At 37.1% G+C, this 17,771-nt stretch overlaps 1 protein-coding gene across 2 annotated transcripts in view; it reads left to right on the top strand.

Moving 5' to 3' along the window:
* Window positions 1–1,877: 1,877 nt before the first annotated feature.
* Bub1 (BUB1 mitotic checkpoint serine/threonine kinase) overlaps window positions 1,878–17,771 on the top strand; it is a 44,869-nt gene continuing 28,975 nt past the window's right edge. The window contains exons 1-12 of one of the 2 annotated variants that reach the window (XM_074050248.1): window positions 1,878–1,975; window positions 6,574–6,633; window positions 6,710–6,848; window positions 7,975–8,171; window positions 10,227–10,270; window positions 11,063–11,163; window positions 12,373–12,425; window positions 12,518–12,702; window positions 13,878–14,029; window positions 14,666–14,695; window positions 15,740–15,969; window positions 17,173–17,231. In XM_074050248.1, the coding sequence (XP_073906349.1) occupies window positions 1,950–1,975; window positions 6,574–6,633; window positions 6,710–6,848; window positions 7,975–8,171; window positions 10,227–10,270; window positions 11,063–11,163; window positions 12,373–12,425; window positions 12,518–12,702; window positions 13,878–14,029; window positions 14,666–14,695; window positions 15,740–15,969; window positions 17,173–17,231 (1,276 nt within the window). In that variant the 5' untranslated portion in view covers window positions 1,878–1,949. The remainder of the gene's footprint in view (window positions 1,976–6,573; window positions 6,634–6,709; window positions 6,849–7,974; window positions 8,172–10,226; window positions 10,271–11,062; window positions 11,164–12,372; window positions 12,426–12,517; window positions 12,703–13,877; window positions 14,030–14,665; window positions 14,696–15,739; window positions 15,970–17,172; window positions 17,232–17,771) is intronic. The other variant, XM_074050249.1, reaches the window with a different exon arrangement.

Here is a 17,771-nt window from a genome sequence, read left to right as displayed (position 1 = left end):
ACAGGTCAATATGCCTTTTTTTTTAGGACAGTATGGAAGAGCATCCAGAATACCTTGCCCATAACAAGTGTATGAGAGGGGAATCCCAGTAGCAGAAGTGAATGAGGATAGACAATCTCCATGACTTACAGAAAACAGGGTAGACTTAACTGTAACTATCATGAGGCCCTTGAAACCACAACACTTGTTTGCTTCAAAGCCCCATTCAGGCATCACCTTCCCCATGAAGCTTTAGCTGACTGACAGTTCCCATTAACTCTCTCTCCTCTCAGTTCACCAGAGATAGTCTGAACTCTCATTTGGCTCTTAAAACACAAATATATACCACTTTTAAACAATTATGTCTAGGTATTCATGTTCCAGACAAAACCTTTCTGGTTTCTTATGGACAAATTCTATATAAGGTTAACATAAGTTTTAAGTTCAATAGCACCTAGCTCTCAACAAATGCTCAGTGGGCATTTCCTAATTAATTACAGAGTAAGCCACTACCTGACACAACCGAAAACTTGAGGGAAACAAAAATGGCTTAGTTCCTGTGATGGTTAGTAGAACCTAGCACTTGTCTAAAGACCCCAGAGTGAGCACTGTTTGAATAATAAACCCCACAAATCAGGTACTTGTGTAGATCTAAAGTGATCACATGTTGGAAGAAATTCTGGACTCTGAGAACATGAGGATTTCCAGAAGCTGCTAAATATTTGTTAGGAATTTAAGTTAAGAGGCCTAAGGAAGCTGGAACAGCCACAGAACCTCTTTCAAACAGGAAGGTAATCACGTGAATAACTCTTTATGTTTCACTTACACTGTCAAGTGGCCCTTGAAACAACCTTGAGAGGGAGAGTGGGAAGTTATTAAAAACCAAAGGACAGAGAAGGCTAGATTCTTTTTCTACTCACACTTAGGGCACATAAACACATTACACACTTCTTCTTAGCTATCCAGACTCTCAATTACAGGATTTTATAATTCCTAAATATTTGGCCTCCAGAGTGCCTAGTCCCACAAAAAATGCTGAAAACGTTCTCTTGCATTCTATAATCTGCCCACTCTTCTGCTCTTATTTTAATTACCTTGAGCCCTTATTTACACACAGGCGTTCAGTTAAGTCCAGACGTCTTTAAGGGTCCCAACCCATCTCCGTGTACATTTAATGTAACCAACCCTAAAGCGCCTCATAGTGTAGTCACTACGCAAAAACAACAACAACAACAACAAAAAATCACTATGTTGCTCCATCAGCATTTCCTAATTGGATCGCCGACCAATCAATCAATCTTTGCCACAGCATTTTAGGGCCTGGAACTAAGGCTTCACTGGCAGCCGCGGAGTACACAGAATAGAAAACTGCCAGATACAGGGAAAGTAACTCCTTTAAAGGGGTTTCTCCTAAGCTACACGCCGGCATTTTCCCCTGCACCACAGCAGCGACCCCACAAACAGGATTATTTTTCTTCGTTCCCTGAACCAGGCATAACGACAGAGTTTTATATATTTAAGGAACCGGACTAAGAGATGCGACTCTCAGGACCCCTCAAGAACCAAAGCACTTTTTAGCCTCAGCGACCTTCGAGTCCAGCGATGTCTTCCCTGTGATAATGTCTTAGTCGTGTAATGATGTAAATCAGCTGCAGTTTAAAAAACAAAACAATTTCCCACACCGGAACCAAGGTTATAGCCCCTGGTAGTGCAGTACCGAGACATCCACGCCTCACCTCAACCGCGCGCCACCTTTCAGCTCAACTAAGGGCTTAGGAGAAGTGGAAGGAGCTGCCAGCGTTTAGAACTAAGGCGGGACTTGGTCTCCAGGCAACGGTCTCGGTGATTGGTCGGACCGTCTGCAACCTAGGCCAATAGCCAGGCGCCTTGCCAACGTTCGGCGCAGCGTCTGCGGCTGCGCGGGAGATTCGAATTGCCTCGCTCGCGGAGTGGGTGGGCCTGCTTGTGCCATGGACAACCGGGAAAATGTCTTTCAGTAAGTGTCCCTCTGGTGGGGTGGGGGCGAGACGAGAGCGTGATTCCCCAGCTGTGGACCCCGAAAGGGCTGGGACACTTAGGGTTTAGTCCCGGCTGCCCCCAGGTCCTCTGTCCCGACCCACTTCCTACTGGTCTCCACCGGTTCCTTCCCCACCTTTCCTGGGCTTTTGGAGTTTGTCCCACCCCACGCCTTCTTATCCCCAATAAGGCCATGGGCCACTCCCGAGTCACTCGTGTAGCAGGTGATCTTTGCCGAGTCCCGCGCGCTTGTCTACCCAGCTGCTGCCATCATGACCGTTTGGGGGGATTTGGGCAATTTGCGAGTTCCTCAGAGCTCCCGTTATCCGTGAGAAACCCTACCTGAACAGTTTGCCACTGTGGAACAAAAATGCCCAGCCATCAAAAATGCCAAACCTTGTGTGATTTAGGTTTTACGAGAATTATCAAAGTCACTTGTTTAGAAACTACTCCCCTAGGGAGAGAATTCACAATTGCTCTTACCCATAATCCTACCGTTATTTTTAAAAAAGCCTTTGGATACTGAGCATTTTATGAAAAGAGTGGTTTGCTTATTGTCATTTATGCCATCTTGCTAACGGTTTTTGAGTTCTTACTAGTTGGTTTTATGGCGTAGGTGATGTACTCAGACTATGATTTAAAAACATTTAAAATGGTTAAATCATGTGTAGCAGGAAGTAAAACAGGTTGGTTTTTATCAACTCTTTTGAGATGAGAAGACCAAGATTGTTAATATAATCAAAACAAAAATCTGTTTGCTTTATGACTTTATTTAGCCTTCAGTCCCATCAACAAAGTATTCTCTTTTGGATGTCCTCTATTTTTAAAGGGAAATCAGATATTTCTGGCCTTATTTTGACTTTCTGAAGACTAATTTGCTCTAATGAACTGGGTGTTTTAGTATTAGCTGACAGGGTCTTTTAGCCATTTTCCTAGTTAATGTGGTTTATTTGAGAACATGAAATGGTTACCTTCAACAAACATGATACCTGCATTTACACATATTTTGGGAGAAAGGTTCTGACAGGGATTTATCCTGCTGTTATAAGGCATGAGAGAAATTCAAATGTAGAAGTAACTACTCTCTAAGTTTTCAAAATAACTAATATATTTGTATGGTTTTTGAAAGATTTAGAAAAGTATTCACTGAGAACTCTTCAATCTGCCTACTTTCACCCTATCATATGTGACCATTTTTCTAGTTTTTCAAGTGTTTCTTTTTAGAAATATACTTATATTGTTATAGTGTATCTATACTATGTGTGCCTATGTGTGTGTATATTTCCTGCCTAACGACATAGTATTTCATATACCACAATTGATCTAAAAAGTCCTCCGTTAATAAACACTTGGACTATTGTCAATCCTTTGCTATTACAAATAATGTTGCAGTTAAAATATTGTACATATGGCATTTTGCATGTACACAGATGAATCTGAATTCTAGATTCCCCAAAGAGGATTTGCTGGGTTAAGAGCAAATCTATTTGTGATTTCAGTAAATACAGTGGGCCACTCTTATCTGCAATTTCACTTTCCAATGTTTCAGTTACTTATAGTCAACTGAGGTCTGAATACTTTAAATAAAAAATTCCAGAAATAAACAATTCATAACTTTAAAAACTTGTGTGCCATTCTGAGTTAGCCTGATGAAATCTTGCACCTTACTGGTCCATCCAGTTTGGGAAATGACTACCCTTTCTCCAGCATATTGAACCTGTATAAGCTGCCCATCCCACAGTCATGTCTACTGTCTGTTATTTATCTTGTAGTACTAGTATTAAAGTAAGCTTTATTTTACTAAATAATGGCTCCAAAGCACAAGGGTGATGAAGCTAGCAATTCATATATGCCAAAGAGAATCCAAAATGTGCTTCCTTTAAGCGAAAAGGTGAAAATCCTTGACAATAACAAAAGAAAAAAAAATCATATGCCAAAATTGCTAAGACATATGTAAGTACACATCTTTCTTTTTTAATTTTTTTTTTTTTTTTTGGTGATGGTACTGGGGTTTGAAGTCAAGGCATCACGCTTGCTAGGCAGACACAAGAACACATCTTCTATCCATGAAATTGTGAAGAAGGAAAAAGAAAGTTGTTCTAGTTTTGCTATCATACTTCAAACTGCAAAAGTATGGCCATAGTGTTTATAAAGTGCTTGCTTAAGATGGAAAAAGCACTAAATTTGGGGATGGAACACATGAACAGAAAATGACTTCCAACCAACAGCAATGAATTGCATCAGGAAGCAATGACCCTATAGGAAAACTTCAACAAGGGGTCCCCTGAAATGAGTGATACCAAGGAATTTGCTGCAAGTAAGGGATGGTTACAGAGATCCAGGAATAGCTTTGGACTGAAAGTGTAAAAATACTGGAAAGGCTGTGTCGGCTGATGCACAAGCTGCTGCAATATTTCCAGCAAAGTTGAAGAAATTGATTAAAGAGAGAGGGTACTGCCCAGAGAGCCTTTGATTGTTCTATTTTTATTATTAGTTATTGGTTTTAACCTCTTACTGTGCTTAATTTATAAATTAAATTATTATAGGTATGCATGTATAGGATAAAGCATAGTGTTCTGTACTATCCACAATTTCAGGCATCCTGTAGAGACCTTGAATAAGGGGTCTACTGTTTTGCCAATTCCCTTGGCAGATATTGAGTACACTCTTACCTATAAGAAAGATGTGAGAACACCTGCTTCTATTTAGTTGCCTACGCTCTTGTCATTTTTTTTTTTTTTTGCCAGTCTGATGGGTGAGAAGTTGTACCTCATTGAGGTAAATTTCTCTTTCAAGAGAGATTGAAAATCTTTTCAAGTTTGAAAGCTTGTAATTCTCTGTAAAATACTGTTTTAAATACCTTTGTTCATTGTAAAAGATTGACTTTATACCTTTTTTTTCCTCTCAATTCTTAGAAGTCCTTTTGTCTTCCTAACTTGTCAATCACTCTGATTAATGATTTTAAAAAATTTTTGTTTTATATTGTCATATAGTTGCCTTTATCTACCTTTTTCTATTGTGGCTTCTGGATTTTCAGTCATAAGGAACATTGGTTTCATTTGTATACTGAGGTGATAGCTATAAGAAAGTGTAGTTTAAGATTTTCCCTCTATTCTCAGACATTCCTTAATTGACTCTCTGCAATAAATTGACATAGATTAGTAAGAGAAAAGGCATACAAATTTAACCATGTATAGGCCCAAGGGAGCCTCAAAATAAAAGATACACAGAAGGGAAATAAAGCAGATAAAAGGTCTCAGAGAAAGTTAGCTGTTGACTCCACTAATATGAATTGATGCAAATTTCATTTACAAAAAGATAGCTTTCCCCAGCTATCCTGTCTGCACTTTCTCTGAATAACCAACTCAGTATGCCAAAGAAGTATTTTTTGAGGTGGATATTCTGGTCTCCTACAAAAGTATTGCTTTTAAAATCCCTTTTTTAAAAAAATGTACAACTCAGAAAACCTAGGAGTCTTTCTCAACTTGATTCTCATACCAGAATGTAGTCCCATCACTAAGTCCTATCTTCTCTTTGTCTGAAACTTGTACCAGATTGCTCACATGCACTATTCTTGTCCTGGTCCAACTCACCACCAGCCCCTGGCACTCTGCAATAGCTTCCAACTGGTTCCCACCTCTCTTTTTACCCCTACCCCTTCATTGGACATATTAAAATGCAAATTAGAATTTGTCACCTCACCTTTCCCCTGTTCCTCACACTTAAGCCACACTGTTTCTTTTTCTGTTCATGGAAGAGGCCAGTTCCTGAAGTTCCCTCTGCCTTAACCATTTCCCCCAAGATAACTGTGTGGCTATCTGGTAGTGATCACATGTCACCCCTCAGAGAGGCCTTTCCTGACCACCCTATCTAGAAATAGTAGCTCTTACCACACTCTTACCCCTTCTCCTGTTTTGCTTATTTTTTTCTTAGTACTTTCTGTAACTTGTCTCTATTCTACATTTTTCTTTTTGTTTGTTTACCTCTCTAGCCCCTGAGCTCACACAGGGTTTTGTTTTGCTCAGTTGACTTTTTGAAGTAATGGTTGAGTATGTGAAAATAAAAGAAGCAGAGTCTGTAGGAAATGTAGTGACCAATTAGTGGGTGCTACTCTCATGTGTTCTTATTCAGGGACAATGTGTTACATTGGGGACTAGGAAGCAAACTGTATCTGGAAACTTCAAGTTGAGGTACCCAGGCTGTCACACCCAAGTGTGATAAATCCTCTGGATTTGTCTCACTCAGGCTTCTGGGAAGCAAGGGAGGAGTCTGAACGGGGCCACACCTTGATCCTAGGAGGAGGGCAGGGAGCATCCAGACACCATCCCTCAGAGAGGCAGTGACATTGGGGACCAGAGAGATAAAGCTGGGAATGAACTTTCTTCAGAAGAAACACTACTTCTGATTTTTCTGACCATTTCTGAGTGTTTTATATTTTATATAGTATTTAGAGTGATACTTAAGATTTTCACTTTCAGGTGTATAAATGAGATGTAGGTCTACAAATAAAATCAGGTGGTTTTTTTGCTCTCAAAAATTATCCCTAATATCTGATGTATGTACTTTTCCCTGTTCTAGAATGTTTGAAGCCCATATGCAGAGCTACAAGGGCAGTGATCCACTTGGAGAATGGGAGAGGTTAGCATTTTTTTTTTTCCTTTAAACCAACTATATGCTACCCTGTGGAAAATTAACAGTATCTGTATCTTTCTAGCTACCTGCAGTGGGTGGAAGAGAATTTTCCTGATAATAAAGAATACTTGATAACATTGTTAGAACATTTAATGAAGGAATTTTTAGATAAGAAGAAATACCACAATGACCCAAGATTCATCAATTATTGTTTAAAATTTGTGAGTATATTTTCAGATGTATAATCAAATCTATAATCATGTACTCTTTTTTTCCTTAGATTTTAAAATTTTTTAAACTGCCTTTTATTTACATTCCTGTTTCCAGCCATAATTTTTTAAGAGTTGTATGGCCAGAGATGTGCATTTTGGAAACCTGGCTTCTATGCTGTGAAGTCAATGATTTCCTTTTAGAAACCTCCTTTTCATTTCAAATCTGTCAGGGTTCCAACATGAGACTGAAACCAAAAGCTAAAAGGTTTCTTAGAAGGAAGCATGTTTGGAGGAGGGAGGATAAGGACCCCTCAGGTGCTAAGAAGCTTCTGGAAGTAGATTAAATTCATTGTGAGTACAGTAATAAAAATTCTAACTCTCGAAGAATAAACTCGGTACTAAAAGGAGAAGGCAGTAGCTGGCTCTAGGGAGTTGGGACTCTTCAATCAAATAAATGCTTGGGGCATGAACTCTAGCAATAAAATCATGTATGGAGTGGATAAGTGTAAACATGAACTTGGTCACTGTGGAACTTGAACAAGCTCAAATTAAGACAAAATACTTCATGTAATGGATCATTATAGACTCCACGAACTTGGGAAATAGTATGGGTAATTTTGGGAATATTGAATATCAAGGAAAGGAATAAAGCTAACCTTTTGGGTTTATCATTAAAGAACCCCACATACCTTCACCTCAGGCTTCCACAAAGACTGAACCACAGTCTGGGCTAGACCTAGACTAGTAGTTCCACCGTTTTTATATCTTTTTCTTTTTTGATTTATTTTTCTTAGTATCTTTATTTTATTTATTTGCTTTTGTTTAAAACATAATAATTGTATATATTTATGGAGTACAGTGTGGTATTTCAATACATGTATGTTGTGTTTAATGATCTGATTAGGGTAATTGGCATATCACTTCAGACATTCATCATTACTTTGTGTTGGGAACATATAAAATCCTCTGTACTACCTATTTTAAAATATAAAATTAAATAACTATATTTAAGTTTTAAAATACAAAATTGTGCCATAGAATATTAAAAATTATTCCTCCTATCCAAGTGTCCATGAATCTTTTGGGAAGATGGTTACCATCTCACTGTTCTTGTTTCTGCTCTGTGTTTGTATAGGCCGAGTACAACAGTGACCTTCATCAATTTTTTGAGTTTCTGTACAACCAGGGGATTGGGACCCAGTCATCTCCTCTATACATATCCTGGGCGGGGCATCTGGAAGCCCAAGGAGAGCTGCAGCATGCCAGTGCTGTTTTTCGGAGAGGAATTCAAAACCAGGCTGAACCTAGAGAACTACTACAGCAACAGTACAGGTAGTTTCGGAACAAAGCTCCTACTTTGAAATGAAATGTTTGCTCTTGAAATTTGCATTGTTAAAAATTGTTTTTATAGGGAAAATGTAGTTGATACAGAGTAGTGTAAAAAAAAGAAACTGCCTAGAAATCTTATTGTTAGTATTTCCTTTGCCTGTGTCTATGTTTTATCTTTCTAGTGCTCTTAAGAAATTATGAACTTTTAAGCTACTTCTAAAGCGCTTACAAAATCTGTCACAGAGTTTTATCAAAATTTAGCCATTCTCCAATTGGACATTTAAGTTGTTAACAACACTTTGGTTTTTATAATGAGCAACACTCTTAATCTGTTTTCTGTTGTTCTAATTCAATACCATAGACTGAATAATTTATAAAGAATCAAGGCTTATTCAGCTCTGTTCTGAAGACTGAGAGGTCCCAGATCAAGGGGTCACCCCCTCTGGGGGGAGCCGCCTTAGTGGGGACTGTAGAGTTGTGAGGCAGTATAGGGTATCACATGGCAAGAGGAGCACCTAAAAGAGAGAGCCAGACTGGCTTTTATAACTGATTTATAACTGCTCAAGATTACACATTAATCCATGAATAGATATGTCCATTTGTGAAGACAGAGCCCTCATGAACTAGTCACCTCTTAAAGATTCCACTTCTTAGTACCTCAAAACTGGGATTAAATTTCAACATTAGTTTTGATGGACAATCAAACCATAGCAAGTGATGAATACCCTTTTCCCACAATTTTTTACTTTTTCCATGATTTAGGAAAATTTGAAAACATAGAAAACTAAAGATGCAAAAGAAACCTTTTTGCATTTGCTTTAGTTTTTTCTTTTCCCTCTGCTTGTTATAAGGCCAAAGCAAGCTTTATGTCATGCTACATATGTAGCTTTGGTGTTGTGTTAAGATCTTTTTAAATATATTTCCTATTTTTACCCAGTTCCTTATGAAAAAGTCTAGAATTGAAAACTGTTGAGCCAAAGGGTATATAAAGAGTTTTAAGGCTTGTGGCACATGTCACCAACCTCTGTTCAAAGGCTGCTGGGGTTCTTTACTGAGCTTTCACTAGCAGAAATGGAGCTGCTGTCCACCACACCCCTTGCCAACATTTAATGTACACGCTCACTTTTCAACTTTGCTGCAGTGCCTCACTTTTTAAAACTTTATTATGAGATTTTTCAAACATATATTAATTAAAAATTAATATAATAAACCTCCATTTATGTATCACCTACTTTTAATAATTGTTAGCATTCTGTCATGTTTTTCTCTGTACTATTGTTTTAAAGCAGGTCCAAGACAGCAAAATACTTTACCACAAACACTACTATAAATATACCAAAAGGTTATTTCTTATAGAATCTTATTCCATAATCACCTAAAAAATTAACAATAATTTCTCTTTCCCCATCATGTAAAATGATTTTGTTACCATTGGTTTGTTTGAATTAAATGCCAAATGAGGTTTAGCATTTGGTTCTCTCTCTTTTCTTTATAATATACAATCTTGCTCACAATACCCAAAAATGTCAGGCTTGAGAATTAAACTTTTTTTCTCTGTACAGGTAGAGTTGTTATGTAAAAGTGCTATGAAATGACATATTTGAGATGTTCTCACAGGGCATGAGCAATAATAATCTATCTGCCTTTTGAAGCAGTAGTCTAAGTTTTATACTTTCACTTCTTTCTTCCAAACATATTCCTTTTATTCCAAATGTATAAAATACCTAAAGTAAGAGCTCAAGCACCCTGAGTTATAACATTTACAGACTTTATAAGGGGGAAAGAAGGCCCATGTGTTACATGAATTTGAGGAATACTGATATAAACTGGCAAAAGGAAGGCTTTCTCTAATCCAAAGACATTGAATATGAAGATACTGCCAGAATTTTATTTCGTAATTTTGAAGCAACTCTGAAATGCAACTTACATTCTTTCTCAATCTCAGTCTTTACTGGCTTATAATAAGCCATCTATTGCATTTAGTTTCTACTTTAACTCAGGTACGTATTAAACTATGACTTTATAATCTACATTGATGCCTTTTCTACTATCATTTAGGTTATTTCAGACACGCCTCACTGAAAACCATTTGCCAGCTCAAGGTAAAATAATTCTTTCTAATTCATCTAGATGATTGATAATTTAGTCCCTACTTTTCACTGATTTTTTTTTCCCCCTTGAAAAACAAATACATCTAATATTCAATGAAAACCAAACTATACTATCTTGTGTAATGGGGACAACACTCTGGTATAAGAATGCCCATAAAATAACCCTGGAGAGTGGGGCCTCTGTCTTTTCACTTTAATAGAGCAAACTTTTGCAAGCAAAGTTTGATGATTTCACTCTGTTTAGGGGATTAAAAAAAAAAAAGTGTCAGACATGGTGGCAAAGCCCTGTGCTCTTAGCACTTAAGGCCAAAGCAGGAGGCTAAAGTTCAAGGCAAGCCTGGGCTGCACAGTGATTTCCTGTCTCCAAGAACCAAGCAACAAGTGAACAAAAAAAAATCAAGATTGCCCAAAATAGAGGAAACTCTGGACTCCATCTGTTCTGAATTGAATCAAATGTGTTTACTGAAAATTTTAGGAAATGTGGCCCTTTTTTTTTTCCTGTAGAAATAAAGATCACATTTCAGCAATTGACTCTCCTGTCCTATTTAAAATAGCTATTAGGTTTTATATTTCTTTCAGGTACTTCCTTGGACATTTTGAATTGATAAGAAAATTGTTTCTATAATACTTACCTAAAAAATGTTTTAATTCTATTTTCTGACAGTGTGCATAAGTTGATTTATTTCTTATGCTGCTTACTAAAAGATCAGGGAAATGTATTATGTGATAATTTTATTTAAAATTACCCTTATTTCTCCTTATTTCATCCCCTTTTCCTTATAGCTAGAATCTCAGAACCTCTACATAATGCTCAGATTTTAAACCAAGCAATAACATCAAAATCAAGTCCAGGAAAAAACTCAGCCCGTCTTTCTAAGAATCAGGTAACAGTGGCATTTGTTTGGATCACACCTACCTGGAGGTTACTGAGCCGTGCTTTAAAAACACCCAGAGCCTCAGTGTTGGTGCCTATAACCTCCATCAGGTCCCTAACTCAACCAGGCAACTCCTTCCCATGTCCCAGCTCACTGTGTTACATGCAGCCCTTAATTAATGTTTCTCAGACACTCTGTAATGCCAAATTATAGTGATTTTAAACTTGTTTTCACTCTCCTCGAACTTGGGACCTGTCTACTTCTAACCTCACTCTTGTAAGCTATTTCTGCAACCTCGCAGAAGTCTTCAGATGACACCTTTTAATTTTCTGCTACCAACCAATAAGTGTAACTGTATCTCTCCCTGCCATTCCAGTGGGAATAGGTGCCTGTTTTTCATCTCCATAGAGAAACATCTATCATTCCACCCTGACTAGTTATCACCATGTTAAAAGCTCAACTCTCTCCTCCCTCAACCTCCTGTTTTCCAGCATCTTTCTCTTCCATAGTGCAGTTGCTCTTTCAGAGCTCACCAAGGACCTCCTTGGAGCTTAATCCAGTGAGAGGCTCCTGGCTCTTCTGGCTTACTAATGCATTACTAGAGATAAAATAGCATTTCTCACTTAGATACATAGTGCAAACTGTCCCAGTTTTCATCTTACACATACTTACCAGTCTCCTTACTTTCTACTGCCCTGGCTGTTTTTAGACAGAATGGATGGGTCTTGTTTAGAAGAAATGGATCTTATTTACCATTATGGCACCTTTTCCAAACAAAAAGCCTAGTAAAAAATTACTAAAAACAAAAAAAAAAAGAAGAAAAGTAAAATTTTCTTCTGGCATTACGTTACCCTTAGGAGTTCCTTGGACATAACTCATTGTACGATGTGTACAAAATGTTCAGTAAAACTTTGTTTAGTGAATGAATGCATTGAGAACTCCTAAGGATGATGTAATACCAGAAGAAAATTTTACTGTTTCTTTCCTTTTGTTTTTTTAAAGTCACTTTTTTACTAGGCTTTTTGGTTAGAAAAGGTCATAATGGTAATGATACGTACTAAAGCATTAGCTATTAGCCATAATGTATAAGACATATATAAATCTACTTGAGATTAAGAGGCCCCTTGTACTCAGGCATTTTCATGTTGATTTGTGGAATAATTTGTGCGAAGATTTCTTTTCAGTAAGTGAATGGTCATGTTTGTTTCTGTCCCTTAGGGTTCAGAACTTTCTGGAGTGATACCTTCTGTTTGTGATAAAGAGTCAAATATGCAAGTATAAGTCAACACATTGCTCGTTACTTAGTTTCCTTTCAGAATTATTTCACTACCCTATTGTTAATGATGTCTTTTTTTTCTTGTAGGGAACAAAGAGTGCTTGTGATTTCTAAATCAGAATGCTCTGCCCACTCATCTTTAGCAGCCAGTGCTAATGTTCAGCAGGTTGTTATGTACTGCAAGGAAAAGCTTATTCGTGGAGAATCAGAATTTTCCTTTGAGGAACTGAGAGCCCAAAAATACAATCAACGGAGGAAGCATGAACAATGGGGTACTTGCTATCTTATATTTTGAGTTATTTTTATGTCACTTAAAATAACGAGTAATTATATTTTTGATCAAATAATTGATGATGCTAAAAGACTCTGCAGAAAATGTCTCCAGCTCATTCCATCAGAACCCTAGAAATCTTTACTGACCATTAGCATGCAGCCAGGCTTCCAAGGACTCAATCCCGGCTTGACAGCAGAGCTCAGGGCTGAAACAGCCCTCTCTCAGTGAAACATTTTTAAAATGTTTCTCAATATTATCTGTGTGAATTTGAACTTGTATATATAATGATTCTATTGTTAATAATTTATTTGTACTGTAGAGTGATTAGGTTGGGAACAGAAGTTCAAAAGATTACAGGTTCTCCTGCTTCAGATAAATCATGCTGAAGGAGTCCTCAGAGTAGGCTGAGTTTTGTTCCTCACAGTGAAAAGTGTATACCTTAATATCAGCATTTGCAATCAACTTTTATTTACTGTAACGACATGGACTATGGAAGAGGAAAATGAACCTTTGCTCCACTCAGGACTTTTATGCCATCTAGGTTGTTTGGATTAGATCCATCCTCTGAGATTTTCTTTTTCACTTATTTTGTTGGCAACAGAGAGAGTAGTCAGTTAACACTTCATGAAAGACCCATTTTTGAAGTATATATGGATAGTTTTTTCTTTCACATACCATGACCTAAATGGTCCACGCAGGCTCTGATTTTTCTGTGGTGTGGCCAGGGGAGCCAGTTACTGAGTAGGACTGACCACAGCTTGCTTGACGCCCTGACCCTTTAGTGCACTTCACTTTTACTTAAAAAGCTTTAACTTTTAAAAACTGAAATGAAGAACCATGTTCGAATGGTTTGCACAGTCATGATTGTTTTAGAAGAAGCCTGTGGTATTTTAGTGTGCTATTACCAAATATCACTATGTTTACATGATTGATCACCAGTGTAAATTTTTATAAGTTATATGCCTTGATTTTAGTAGTAACTATGGTGAAGACAGGTAAAGATTATAATTAAGAAGTAAATACAAGTTTCAGTTCTTAAACTTAATAAACATGGAAAAGACTAATTTTTTAAATGCCATTCTAAAATGGGCCCTTTTATTCAGTTCACATATATTCCTCTGATGACCTGAATTTAAGCTTTGTAGACAAACCATTTTTTTATCTTTCCTAAAGTAAATGAAGATAAACATTATATGAAAAGTAAAGAAGCAAATGCTTTTGAAGAACAACTGTTAAAACAGAGAATGGATGAACTTCACAAGAGACTGCATCAAGTAGTAGAGCTGTCCCATCAGGACCTGCCCACTTCTCAGAACTGGTCTCAGGTAGATCCATGTTCTTTGCTGAGTTCATCCTGAACTCAGAATGGTGGTTTTAGAGTTGATTCTAATTTAGCTTGTCAAAATTTTTAAATAATTTGATACAGAAAGATATTCAAAATGTAGAATGAACAAAGAAATTCAGAGAACACAATGGGTAGTGTGCATAAATATTTTTATGTTCACATATTAATTTATATAGTCCCTTTTCTGGCTTTTGTACAATGGCTACATGTAATGAGAGTTTGAAAATAGTACTTCCGATTAATTTGTCATCTAGATATATTTGTTTGCCATTGTTTCATGTTGGAAGGGAGAGAGGAAATAAATGTTAGAATCACATATTTTCTTAACATTACCAATGAGTAGAGAGATTGGGAATAGATTAATTTAAGCTATATAATGTTTACTTAACTGTTCATATTGTGTGTCTATGATATAGGATACCATGAAGACACAACTTACTTAAATATGTATTTAAAAAATTACTTTAAAATATGATTATATGATGATTTTTTAAAACTGAATAAAAATTTATGTGTGTGTATTAGTAAGAACATTTATGTATTTATGCAAATGCATGCATATGCATCAGTGAGTACCCGCCTTCATTGCTAATTGCTATAGTTTATATTTTTCTAGACCTTTGCTGTGTGTAAAGTTTCTACAGAAGTAAGACTTATTTTCTGCTTTTTCTACTTAACATATCTTGTAGATCTTTCACTTACTGCATCAAGATCCTGAACTAATTCTTCAGCAGCATGTCTTCTGTCAAACCTCACAGAATGGCATGTGTCATATTAAAGCTCTTGCAAAGCATGCTGCAGTGAGCATTCTTGTACATAATAAAATTGTTTCTCTAGAAAAGATACAAGTAGAATTGCTGCCTTTGATCTGGTGTGGTGGTACATGCCTGTCTGTAATCCCAGCACTTGGGAACCTGAGGCAAGAAGAAACCCAGTGAAACACTTCTAGTCCCAAACATTTCAGATAAGGGATAGTCAACCTGTATTATGATTATTTTTTAATTTGCTAGACGAGAAAATGCTGTACTTTTTATATTTTGTCTAATTATCTGAGAAATAACACTCTTAACCTAAATGTTTGGGGTGTGTGTGTTTTAACAATGTCTAAGAATACTTTTATAGAATAAGGAATTGACCCTTCTGTCTTTTAACTTTGTAACTCTGGAGTGTTTAAGTATGGTCTATGTGTGTGTTAGTAGAAAAGCAAAGAGTTTAAGAGCCTTGGTATCCTTCCATTGTGAGCCATGCCTTTGTGGCACCGTGTATACACCTATCATATCCATTAAGGAAAAAATGGCTACCGCAGCTAGCTGAACAGGCACCGTTGTGAGCATATTTGATAACACTGGTTTGCTGGTGCTTCCCAAAACTAAGAAGGAAAAATGCTTCTTAAATTACTGATACAACTGTAGAAGCTGTTTCTCCCTCATCCCCCAGTGCTTAGAAGTTTGAGCTGCCAGTTGTGTCCAAGGTTAAGAAACAATAAAGAATCTATCAAGTAAATCGGTCTTTTTTGTTGCTGACTGTTTACTTTAAAACAGCTAAAGGAGGGGAAGAGCTGCTTCAAAAGGAATGGGATTTAGATGCCATGCTTTGAAAAGCTCTAAAGCCTGGTTAGTAATATTCTGGACTTGCTGGTTTTGTTTTTGTTTGTTTATTTATTTATTTACTTTTTTGCTTGACATGAAAGGTTAATCCAGCATGTATGGGGCCAAGTATAGGCTCTCAACAGGAAGTGAGAGCTCCGGATCTTCCAGCTATCAGTCAGCAGACCTCCAAGAACTCCGGGGGAAAACCCAGAGAGACACCTCCTGTTCCTCTTATGGAAAATGCTATTACTGCTGCTTCAGTGTCCCCAGCCATCAGCCAGAGTGTAGCTCCTCCTGTTTCTTTAAGGGCCCAGTCAGTGACAGACACCAGGTAAGCAAAAGGTATCCATGAAGGTGATGGTGATATGAATAGCAAATGGCATTTGCCAGCTTCTTTCCATGATGTACAATATCAAAAGCAGTATATAAAAGATGAGTGATTTCTATTTGTTTAAAGTAATTTTAGATAAATTTGTTGTTGAAAAAAAATTCTGAAAACATTGACCCCACCCCCATCTTATAGCACTACTTATTCCATGCTTCTTTTAGAGTAGTTGTTAAAATAAATACCTTAAATACTTCGTACTTTTCTCTTGAACTATAATTTTCAGTTCCCTGAAACCCAACAGTCTCTTGTACCTGAAGAATACACAGCTGTAAACTGAATTGCCTTTCCTTACTGGCTTTGACTGACTACCTGCAGACACTGTTACCATCCAGACAGTCACTTGACATGTTCTCATATCCATTCCGTCCTCCCATGGGAGCAGTTTGTCATAAATATCCATGACTATATGCCAAGACCTAACTGCACACTGCTCTGAGGTTTTTTTCCCCCAATTGTGCTATATTTTTCTAGAAGTTTTGCAGAAATTATAATGTCACATTAGCTGTTTGGTTTACATTTTTATCTTCAGTCATCCAGTTCTCTTTTATCTCATGATTTAAGAATTTGTAAAGGTGCTTTATACTTTTTACTGAATATCTTAACAAAGCTCCTGTTGGAATTCTAGCAGTATTAGACAGATGAGGTCCACTGCCCCAGGAATACTTAACATGGCGTAATTAAGTGGTTTGCATACCCTTTTTCTTTTGTTTCTTGGTAACTGTTGCTATTTTTAAATCTGGACATTACCCCTGTGGCTGAGGGCTTATCACAAGGAAGGCATCTGCATCACTGAAAGACACCAGGGCCTCAACTGTACTTGGTGTGAGTACATTTCAATTAGGGAAGCTGTTATCCTGCCCTGCCACATACAAGGATGGTTATTATGGTACTAAAAAACAGAATCAATGGATCACACAAATGTTCAGTGGTTGGCTTTATTGTAAGAATTATTTTCCTCAATTGGAACTGAAAGAAAAAAGTAAAACATTTCAGTTACTTATACCATGGACCTAAGCAGTTCCATCTGTGTTTTAATAATAGACTTATAATTATGGACGGATTTCTTTTACTATTCTTGAGAATTAGTTCAAAATTATATGTAAAGCTTTTTTATCTACTGTGTGTCTCAAGAGCTTTCTTTTCCAGATATGTGAATCAGAGTACTCATGAATTCAAGCCACAGAGTGGAGCAGAAACAAAAGAAGGTAATGTTTCATTATAACTTCATCCTGACTGATTTGGGTAGACTCCTGTGAGCCGCAGAGAGTCTGTATTGTTGCTGTGATGTAGGAAGGCTTCAGACCTCACTGAGTCTAAATGTTAGTTTTTCTTTTCTTAGGAGACAGGGTAGCCCAGATTATTTCAAATAAAAACAAAATTCTACTAGTTAGTTGTGTCTTATTACTTCAGAATCCTTTGAAAACTTGTTTGTGAAAATTTTTCTATTAAATTTTTCATCTTATTAATCTAAAATTAATCATCGTTAGTGCATTAGATGGGACAGGTAATCCAAAGTTTAATTAGGAGTGTTGCATTACTATTTGTTGTTACACTGGAGGTATTTGTGCAGAAGATGTGGTTTATTCATTAAATAAGACACATTTGAGCATTCACTTGCTCCCTCTTCGTGACTGTGGTATCTTTTCCACTAACAGTTCAGTTGGAGCAGAACTGTTAGAAACAGCTGGAGACTTGTTCATTGCATAAAGACTTGGCGCGTGCTCACCAGCTGCCAGGCATAGTTC

Source organism: Castor canadensis, chromosome 12 (genome assembly GCF_047511655.1).
Source record: "Castor canadensis chromosome 12, mCasCan1.hap1v2, whole genome shotgun sequence".
Taxonomy (NCBI): Eukaryota; Metazoa; Chordata; class Mammalia; order Rodentia; family Castoridae; genus Castor; species Castor canadensis.
Note: the sequence above shows the minus strand (reverse complement) of the source record. Positions and strands in the feature narration are given on the sequence as shown.